Source organism: Glycine soja, chromosome 4, assembly GCF_004193775.1.
Source record: "Glycine soja cultivar W05 chromosome 4, ASM419377v2, whole genome shotgun sequence".
Classification (NCBI taxonomy): Eukaryota; Viridiplantae; Streptophyta; class Magnoliopsida; order Fabales; family Fabaceae; genus Glycine; species Glycine soja.
This window is the reverse complement of record NC_041005.1, coordinates 50,657,992-50,669,237: the sequence shown is the minus strand read 5'-3', so window position 1 is coordinate 50,669,237 and position 11,246 is coordinate 50,657,992. Positions and strand designations below refer to the sequence as shown.

Here is an 11,246-nt window from a genome sequence, read left to right as displayed (position 1 = left end):
TTCCTTATGAGAATGTCATTAGCAAACTAAAGATTTGAGATATTTAATTAAGATCTACTTGTTAACTAATTGGAAACTGGACCAATTTATCCCAATAGTATTTTAAAATGGTAAAACAAAATATCATCTCCAGAAGGATTTTGTTTGTGCTCAACGGGTGTGTATTCAATTTGTGTGTAATTAATGAATGACTTGGGAAAATGCTAAGTAAATCATTTTTGGTTGCAATTTAGACGATGATGTGGTTTTAGACTAAAACTGAGAAAAGAAAACAAACACTGAGATTGATGACGAAAAGCGAATACAGGAGTTGATTATGTCGGGGGTTCTTTACCGAAACTTCTCTTGCTGTAATTAAGGTAATTTTTCTCTATTTGATACTATTCTAGTTACCACCTACATTCGTGAAATTACTCTAACTGTGATTCCTCACACGAGAGAGTCTAATTTCCCTAGTTTCTTTCTTAATCCCTCAAAAAATAAATTAGTTGATCTGCATGATTAATAGAGAGAAACAACTCAGCTAAATTACCTCACACTATCCTTAGCAACGAAGTATTTTAGATGCTCTTCCAAGTTCTAAGGATTAACATCATTTCCCAATGCTTAAATCCTAACATAACATGTCAATGGATGATCAAACAAAGTACATGGAAATAAACATAGGAAAGAACAATGAAACTAGCAATAATATTAAATAGATAGTAAGAGTCTTTACATCAAAAGAGTTTGATGGAAAACTCCCAACAATGGGTTGTTTAGCCTTTCATGGTCATGAAAGACTCAAATGTTCAAAAGGATGTAAAAGGTGAAGGGATAGGGAATGAAGGTGAATAAGGGAAAGAGAATGGATTCCCAATGATTGTCTTCTTCCTCTAGCTCAAACTTTAAGGCTTTTTCTTGTCTCTGAATGAACTCCTCTTATTCTCTCCCATTTTCGCTTAAGAACCTTTCTTGAGTTTGAAATCCCGCAACTACGCGCTGAGCGCGAGTAAGTGATTGGGTGCTAAGCAAACCATGTGCACTAAGCATCCCTTCGCCTGACTGCAGGTTCTCTATGCTATTTCTTCATGCTGAACGGACACCCTCCTGCTAAGCGACAACAACTCGCTAAGCGAGCCTCATGCTCTAAGCGTGAAACATTAGACTTCAATTTCTTTCTCTATTCCTTGCCTACACATCTGCAAAATAAAATCATTAAAACAATATGAATTAGCAGTTTATGACACCTACTGCACAAAAACTCAGAGGATGTTAAAATTCCAACGATTCACACAAAAAGAAACAATAAAAATGGAAAGATATTGTTAATTCTTATATTTTAATTACATAATCTACTTATGCACAATAATTATCACTACTTTCCAATAGAAAAACCTCTAAAAAGGCCATTATTTACAATCTTTTTGAGCATGGCACTCAAATCTCTATTCCATCCCTAGCTTCATTACGGTTCAAAACCCATTTGTTGTTATACCTATTGAATAATACGAACTTCCTAAATCATATTCATACACTTTCTCTGAGTCAAACTTAAAACATACCAATTCTCATACCTTCCTCTTGAATTCATCAATGATCTTATTTGCAAAGTGTATCTCATCCAGGATTTGTTTGCCCTTTATAAATGCAATCTAGTTCTTAGATATGAACTAGATTTTAATTTAAGAGATAAAATTAATTATTCTCTCATTCCTTCTTAATAGGGATATCTGACGAAGACTAAAATAATAAAATGTAATGTTACAAGACTTTAAAAAATTACATATTATAAGAACTAAAAGAAAAACAAGTGTACCTTATAAGAATTAATTAAATAGATATTTAATTGTATTTTTTAATATTTTTTGTAAAATAAAGTTTGATTACTAGTCTGAATGATCTTAGATAATATCTTTTTAAATAAGATTTTGAATTTGAGTTTTATGAATAAAAAAAATAATTATAAATAAAAATTAATTATTAATAAAATGAGTGAATATTTCACACTCTTGAAAAAAAAGTAAAGCATAATTGCATACATTCATCTTTAGCTGGATTTAATTCACTACATACATTTGCATATTTATTCTCTGATACGAACATAAATGTGTGTATATATATATATATATATACCCAGAAATCAGTAAACTGCAGAAGATATATGAAGATTCGTATAGATATATGCGTGATGCTTTATATCTAGCTATTAGATTAGACATGGTAATCCAGTTGAACATCTTTAGCCTTCAAAGGCTCATAGCACTCATACACTTCCAAGTGATATGACAAAGCAGACTTGTCAACAATCTCGCGGTGGTAGGACTTGCAAACAAAATACATCACAGTTTGGATAACAAGCATCAGCAAGAACAAATGAGACAGCAGCAAGAAACACACAATCCCAAACACTGTTCTGTCCACCGACCCCAAACCGAACACCTTCCATCCGTTCACCACCACCATCGAGAACAAAAACTGTGTTAGAAAGAACAAGAAGTTGAGCTTCAAAACAATCATCACGGACAGACCCATCTTCCCCTTTATCAACTCCTTGCTCTTCATCATGGCTTCATACCCATAAGAGTCTTCTAACACTGTCACAACACTCGCTAATAGCCACACCACGGTAAGGTACACCGACCCCACTAGATATAATATCGCTAAGACCGACAAAATTGCACCACCACCATTTCTCACACCAATTGTGAGTGCCCATATGCCTAGAACCAACACTGCCATAACATTGTAAACGAAGAAAGCAACAACGGTGCACAAAAATGTTACCATGAGCCTCTTCCATACCTTAGGGACAACGCTTAGGACCTTCTTGAAGGTTACTTCTTTGCCGGTGTAGAAGGAAGCGACGGTGTAAACAATTGCGGAGGTGGAGAGGAGGGAGAAGATGAGTAGGGAAATGAAGTAAAGGAGTTTGAAGAGAAAGAAAGTGGCCCAATCGGAAGAGAATGTGTCAAGGAGCTTTTGGTGTTGGGGTGTGCCGGGTAGGGTTTCGGTTAAGTCCTTGGCGTCGTGTGTGATTTTCCCGAAGAGGAGATCGGATACTTGGATGTGGATGAGGAAGATGAAGGAGAGAGGGAGGATTAGGGTGAAGGTGATCTGGGTGAAGATCTTCCTCCATGAAAATATGAGCTTGTAGGATTCTTTGTAGATGCCCAAGAACCCGAGAAATTGCATGTTTTCTTGTTCTATTGTGTCCATGGTTCTGTTTAATTATGGGTTGTTTGGAGAGGTGGAATGGGTACGGATTTTGCTAGGGACGAGTGACTAATGAGGTTCTAAGGTGATTGTTTTATAGTGGAAGGGGATATCAATATGCCAAACAACTATTTGAAATTTGATTTACCAATTCGTTAAATTCATAGGACTTTAGCTTGGTCGACCAAGTACAAGTTGTAATCGACAAGAGGTTAGGTTCTTTTAAATAATATTTTGGGTTCTATACAGTTGTGTGAATAAAATAAATGTGTTGGAAAAAATTTACTTATGGAAGAGACCAACTCCAAAATTAAAACTAGACACGAAATTAAAACTAGACTCGACAATGAGGTAGGAAGGGGAAGAGTATTGCCTCCTCGGTTCGAACTTGACTTCCCAACATAACTTGTACTTGACTTCCCAACATAATTCGTACTGGTATTTGATGGATTAAAATTTGTTATCTCATTTCTATACCTGTTGGGTATCAGGTATCTCCGTCCCCATCCCGTTTCCGGTTTAGATTTATAAAAAAATTATATTAAAAATCTGATTTAAAAAAAATTAATTGTTATACATTTATTTTTAATTATTTGTATTTACAGAACATTTGTTTACAAAAATTATCAAGAAAAGAGTATTAAATTATATAAAAATTAACAAATAATTAATAAAATTTTAATAATTTCATTATCAGGGTAGGTATGCGAATGAATATAGGACAGATAGTGACATTCACATCCCTGATCTCAATTAAAAAAGTTGAGTAATCTTCGAATTCAAACCCGTATCCAGTCAACTCGAATATTCTCTGTCAAAATTAAGATGGATTTAGATAGATACCCACATGTATGGTTTGATTGTCATGCCTAATTAAAACCAGGTACATTTGCCAGGTGCTACCTATTATTACTTATGGAAGAGACCAAGTCAGACTATTCAGAAATATATATTCATGAAAGGATAGCGAACCAAAGACTACGCCAAACAAAGGCGAAGGTTACGAGTAATAAGTATATGAATGGTTCTACTTACGCTGGTTCATTCCAATACCAAACTAAGGTCTTGCCCCGTTGTTCACGAACTCATACTTCAAAGACAAATTCTGCCGTATCAAATAAATTAAGGACAATACTTCCCTCTCAGACATTGACAATTATGATTTTAAAGAAGATATTTTTATTTATTTATTTATTTAATATACTTGTGTTGGCAGGGAATGATGCAAGCTTCAGATTAGGATTTCATACCAAATATTCAAAGCTCTTATCTCTAACACATGCAACGACTTTTACTTTGTACAACATAAAAGAAGTATTTTCTTCCATTTCTTGCGCGCCACGCTCACGTGGACACAACCTATATACTTGATTACCACATATCATTGCAACTTGTCTCTAATTAATATATAGCTATATACTATCTAAACATTATCGACGTGCAGATTATTTTCTCACTTTATAATAAAAATTTCTATAAGATTTGCTTTTAATCACTAGTTATGTATATATAGGCAGGCCCTCATACCCAATTTCAAATTAACTTGAGTTTAATGTAGTATATATTTTCCCTTTTGTACTTCTATAATCAAAACATATTTATAAAGCTCTTTTAAGTCAGGCTTTTCTTAAACCTTATTCGAATCACTTACAATGTTATAAACTGAACAGTTAACCACCCATCATTCAGCTTTCTAATCGTAAAAGAAAAGCATTGGGCTTTCTAACGTTTTTGAATTTTTGACTTTCTTGCCTTGTTATTCATATCCACCACTGTTTTTAGCTTAAATATATTAGATGCTTATGTGAATAAGGCAATTTTTATGTTTAATTATTGTCATTTTTTTGTTTTATATTTTTATGTGTTTTTTTAACTTATTTTGGTCTCTTTTATGAATATGTTAATGGTTAGCAACATGTTTTACATCTCTATAAATATATTAGTTTTTTTATTACAACTTTTTTATTTTTATGTTTCTGTAAAATATAAGAATTTTGTTTTTAATCCCCGTCAGTGAATTTTTTTGTATATGATATTAGTTATTACATTCCTGCAAAATGTAGCAATTTATATTTTTAATCCTTAGCTAGCTAATCATAGGAATAATCAAATCAAGAGAATATTGCACGGAATAAAAAAAAATTATAAAACTAAAAAAATATATATTATATTTACACGGAATGGCAATGCGGATGGAACTAATCAAAAGACAAGTCAACGCCTGTTTTATATGGAATATAAATATATTGTTTTATATTTACAGTTAAATAAAACTTAATTTAAAATAAAGAATTTTCAAATACAGATTGGATTTGTATTAATTAATAGGGTTAATTATATTTTTAATATTTGAATTTGAGGCAAATTCGTTTTTTATCCTTGAAATTGAAAAAAAAAATATTTTAATCCCTAAAATTTTAAAAAATACACTTCTAGTCACTAAAATCAGACAATTTTAACAAACGTTGTGAAAAGTAGCATTTTAGTGTTGTAAACATTTGACACATGCCTATTTTTAAGGTAATACTACCACTTTTGTTAATGTGCATCAATAACTAAAAATATTTTTAAAAAAAAATATTTGAGGAACTAAAATATTTTTAAAAAAAAAAATAGATTCAAAATTGAATTTATCCTCAATTTTAAGGAATAAAAATATAATATTAATATTTGAGGAACTAAAACATTTTATTTTTAAAATAAAGCCTAACTAATATTAATATTAATACAAAAAAATCATTTTTTTTATATTTGTTGCTAGTTGCTACAACTTGCCTGTAGTTTTTTTTAAGTCAACTTTTCTGTAGTCTGAAAGTCCAAAATTAAAACCAGGTACATTTGCCAGGTGGTACCTATTATTACTTAGGGAAGAGACCAAGTCAGAATATATATATATATATATATATATATATATATATATGCTAAACTAAATTAAACCAGCCTGCTTAATACCGCAAAAATGATAAAAAAAAAATCACAAGTAATTAACAAACTGCAGGCGTGAACAAAAACTAGAAGAATTTATTAACACTAAGTGCAAAAGGAAAGGCACAGTTATCTGCTTGATTTAATTACACAGAGATATTTCTTATGACGCCAAGAAATTAATTTAACTATAGCAGATATATATAAACAAAATGTATTTATCTATCAGACATGACACTCTTCCATCTGAACATCTTTAGCCTTCAAAGGCTCACTCACCATGATACACTTCAAGGTGATCCAACAAGGCAGATTTTTCAATATTCTGATGGTGGTAGGACTTGCAAACGAAATAGAGCACTGTTTGGATAACAAGTTGCAAGCAGGTACAATTGAGACAACAGCACCAAACACACCATTCCATAAATTGTTCTATCCACAGACCCCAAACTCCACCCTTGCACCACCGTTTTCTTGAACAGAAACTGTATCAACCCGGAAGAAATCATGAGCTTCAACGTTGGTCTTCATCATTGCTCTTACCCCGTACGTGTCTTCTTCCAACACGGTCACCACACTCCCACTTCCCAAATCACGGTTAAGTACACAAACCCCACGAAATACAACCATTACTGCAAAACAGGCATTTAACGATGATTGATAGTGATATTTAACGACGGTTTCAAACCGTCTTTATAATGAACGTCGTTAAAAGTTTACGACGGTATTAAAATAATCATCGTAAAAAAGCCGAATTTTTTAAAACGGTTCTAGATAAGAACCGTTTTAAAAAGTTTGCTTTCTAAAACGATCCAAACAAAAATCGTCTTAAAAAATTTATTTTCTAAGAAATTTCTAAGACGACCTAAATAAAAACCATTTTAAAAAGTCAACTTTCTAAGAGGATCAAGAGAAGTCTTAAAATGACTTCTTTCTAAGACATGCTTTAAGTTTGGTTATGGTGGTTTTAAATGGGGTAAAAGCACAGTGGAAGTAGCAAATACCACTAGTCATTGAAACATAAGAGTAATTAGCAAGCAAGAATCTAAATTTACATCGTACATAATCCAAGTCCTAGACAATGAGAAGGTTTCTTATAAAGCAAAAGTAGAACATAAAAAGGACCTAATATTTTCATTCCACAACAATAATAAAAATTAAAATCCTAAATGTTCCTCAATCTATTACCGTATCACTTGGAGAAAGCAGAATCATCTACTTTGATGCATTCACTTTCATTAATTCTTTTCATTTTGAATATAATGTATGTGTACGTTATGTCATTAGCTTAATCCAAGCTACTTTCACAAAACATCATATTTGACCATATTAGAAAACATTGTAGAAAGGAAGGTAGATGAGTTAAAATTCAAAAGCACTCTGCAACTCAGGGGTGATGGTTTGGCCCGGCATATTGAACCTGACAGATTAATACAATAACATAATTCAATTTTATACTCCAACTTAAAAAGCAAAAGAGATCCCAAAAATTATATCCAATAATCAGGTTACTATCACTACATCCAGCTAAGCTATGCAAAAATGAGATCCGAAAAACTATATCCAATAATCATGCACAAGAAGAATAAGAATCTCAACCAGATATGCAATAGGAAGCACTTCTCATATTTGTGTTTAGTTTCACAAAAAACAACATTGGAATTATGTAGAAGTTAATGGTGGACTATTTGTAATTTGCACTGGTGTCCAAAAAATAGATTATGGATATATGGATTAAAAAAAAAGGGCCAAACAGATTCTGGATATATGGATAAAAAGTATAGAAAAATAAAAAAAGAAATATATATTTCTAGTAGTGTATAAATGACTAAAACGATATCATATATATTTTGTCGTTCTATATAATTGTTTTCTTTTGAGATTATATTTAGGTTTCGTTTTCTCATATGATACGTATCCACCTCTGCTTCTTATACTAATATTTTTTTTAAGGTATATGCTATTGTGTATAGCACTTAACGGCGGGGGACAAACTTTTATAATTCTCTTGAAGCAATAAAAAAAAGGGGCATTTTGTCTATTTATCACTTAACTGATTTCGAGGTTAAGATTGTTCAAATTGCTGCTCCTCAACATTCATCATGTCTCCTAATGCTTGTAGATATTGGGCGGCAAAACTTCTTACGGTATTAATTAAAGAAATAAAAGTATAAATGAAAATGAAAATAGTTGCTATATTAAAAGCATATGTATAATTTGATGCCTATTTTGAAAATAACTAAAGAATCTTATTAATAATCTCTCTAAATATTTAAAATACTTATATACTCGATAAATTTTGTATTTTTTAATATGATATTTTTTAAAATATTTTTCTTAGCTAATAACCTTAAGGGTAACAGTTTTTATACCTTGTTTGCTCTTACAATTGAATTAATAGACGTCTTAAATCTTAATTAAACACGTCTTTAGAGAAGCAAACATGACATGCATTTGCCAAAGCATGGTGAGATTAGATGAAGTTTTTTTTTTTTTTTTAAGAAGAAGAAGTGATTAGATGGAGTTGATTAAGATGTTTCATGTTTAATAAAGCTGCTAGCTAGCTGTTTTCTTAACATATATTTTTATGTCGAATATCTGGCTTTTATATAGTGTAGTTAACTTCATTAATCGTTGATTCCACCATCAACGACGAAGACCAAGTTAACTATTGTATATTAGTTTGATCATTAACGTCTAAGCCTAAAACCCAGGCGAAGACTACGAATAAGAATATTTTTCAATAAATTATATATATCGCTTTGGTTTTGTCCTTCTTGAAATCACCATCAACGACGAAACGTTCTGCCCTTCTTGCAAGGTTCATTTTCTTGGACAATTACAAGTGACAACCTTTCAAATCCTTGAGAGCAATTGCCTGATTTCTACGCTTCATTAATACCGTTCTTTGTTTGCATGAAAGCTCGCATCTAATCATAAATTATAATCTATATTGTAATTAAAACTACTTTCATTTTTTAGGAATAAAAAAATTCTCATAAAAAAATTTTAAATACAAATTTTATAATAATTACTTAAAATTATATTTATGGTGATTTTTAATTGATTAAGAGGGTAAAAATTTGTATATTGATAATTATTAAATTTAAACTTATTTTCTTAAACTTAAAAAATATGTTTTATGATACATTTTTTAAAAGTCGTTTTTATAATATGTTTTATGATAATTTTTTAAAAGTCGTTTTTATAGTTTTCTTAGAAATAAATCAAATCAACAAACTTTTTTTGTTCTGAAATTAGTTATTATAAACTTGACTGAATGTCTATCTTTTTTTTCTTGGAAAATGCAAACAATCCGATTGATTATGACATATTAGTCTTTGGGTCTATATTACACAAATAAATAAGTATTCATTTTGAGCTAGTAATACATTCTTATCCCTAACTGTTTTTTTTATTTTTTATTAGCTAAAATTGATTGAAAATAATAAAATTATGAGGGAAACACATTAAATAAGGAGTGAAGTTAAAAAAAAAATTCTGATAAATTATGTTAAATAATGTGTTGTAAAAAAAAATTCATTCTTTATACAAATATTGAGAAACTAATTCATTCTATTAATTGATTGACATTAAAAGATGATATTATATATATAACTCAGATTGTACAATTTGTTACAAGTGAAGAACCAAACAAATTTGAATGGATAAATACAACAACTAAAAAGTAGATTACAATTGTTAGCACGTGTCAATCCCATGCCAACATGTGTATCATGCCATCTATTATGTTAATTAGCATGTTAGAGTTATATCATGACATCAATATGTTAATTAGAGTACTGTCATAAGTAAATGTCATGTAAGCATATTCCATTAAGAAAATGATGATACTGTAATAGATGGATTAAACTCTACGTAATTAAAGGCATGTTGGTAGGAGAAAATTTATTTCATGCGGAAGATTATGAACTCTGGAAATGATTTTTTTTACATGAATAAAATTTGTTTCCTCATAGAACAATTAAAATCTTTATATAAGTTTCCTATGAATTAAATAGTTACACATATTTTTATCTATTATTTTAAACATTTATTATGTTATGTATTTTAATAAAAAATAATATGATATTTTTTATTGTAGCAAAAGAAAAATTAAACTTGAAAAAGTAAAATTTTCATCACTTATGGAAAAAATTTCGTAAGAAACTAATTAAAAAATATTTTCAGAAAACATTTTTTTTCTAGGAATGTTATTTTTTAAAAAAATTTCAACTTATGATTACAAGGAACCAAAATTTTTTTCAACTTATGATTACAAGGAACCAAAAATTTTTCTCCTACTAAACGCAAGCGCTATCAAAGTCAGTTGATTGGTTGGTTTATCCTAATAATACCATACTATTTAACTCTAATGGTGTAAAAATTATATTATTATTATTATTATTATTTAATCATGAAATGTTATGTGTGGCAAAATTATTAATTTTTATAATAATTTTTTAATTAAAAATCATATTTAAGATTATTTTTAACTAATTAATAATGTAAAAAATGACATTAATAATATATCAAAATTAAAATAAGACTTTAATTTTAATACATACATTATTAGTATAAAAAAAGTTATTTTATATTATTAATTAATTAATGTTGTTCGGTATAATGTTGTGTTTATTTATATATGCTCCAAAATTGAATTTTCTTTCTACTCAGGAGTTCGACACCACCTATGACACAACAATGCCTTATTACAATTGAATATTTTAATGGGAATCACTTTGTGTAGGTATACAACATTTACTTAAGAGACTTTCTAGTATTGCAAACATTAATTGATTTGTTAACTAACTCAATTATACCATGTTTCTATGATAATATAGAAGTTTTTAAAGGACGTTTGTCCCTTGTCTCTTATTGCCCCACAATAGAGTACACATTGCACGCGTGAAGTTCATTCATGATAGAGACCATACCTACGACACATAAAAAACTCAACTCATTGATGTTTCATTCAATTGCAGGATCTCAATTTCTAGTAGACATCAACTTTTTTTTTTATATTAAGTATTGTTATGAGTATTCATTTGATACTTGGCAAAACTCTAGCTAATGTTTTTATTCAATTAATGTGGATTATAAACTTTGCTAATTATGTTTGGTAA

The 11,246-nt window shown here is 29.8% G+C and overlaps 1 protein-coding gene and 1 pseudogene across 1 annotated transcript; both read right to left on the bottom strand.

Annotated features, from left to right (window-relative positions):
• Positions 1 to 1,997: 1,997 nt before the first annotated feature.
• LOC114410359 lies at positions 1,998 to 3,346 on the bottom strand. The gene has a single exon (XM_028374282.1). The coding sequence runs from the start codon at positions 3,196 to 3,198 to the stop codon at positions 2,194 to 2,196; it is 1,005 nt and encodes a 334-aa protein (XP_028230083.1). The 5' UTR covers positions 3,199 to 3,346; the 3' UTR covers positions 1,998 to 2,193.
• A 2,833-nt stretch (positions 3,347 to 6,179) lies between these two features.
• LOC114410914 lies at positions 6,180 to 6,740 on the bottom strand (annotated as a pseudogene).
• Between the last annotated feature and the right edge of the window lie 4,506 nt (positions 6,741 to 11,246).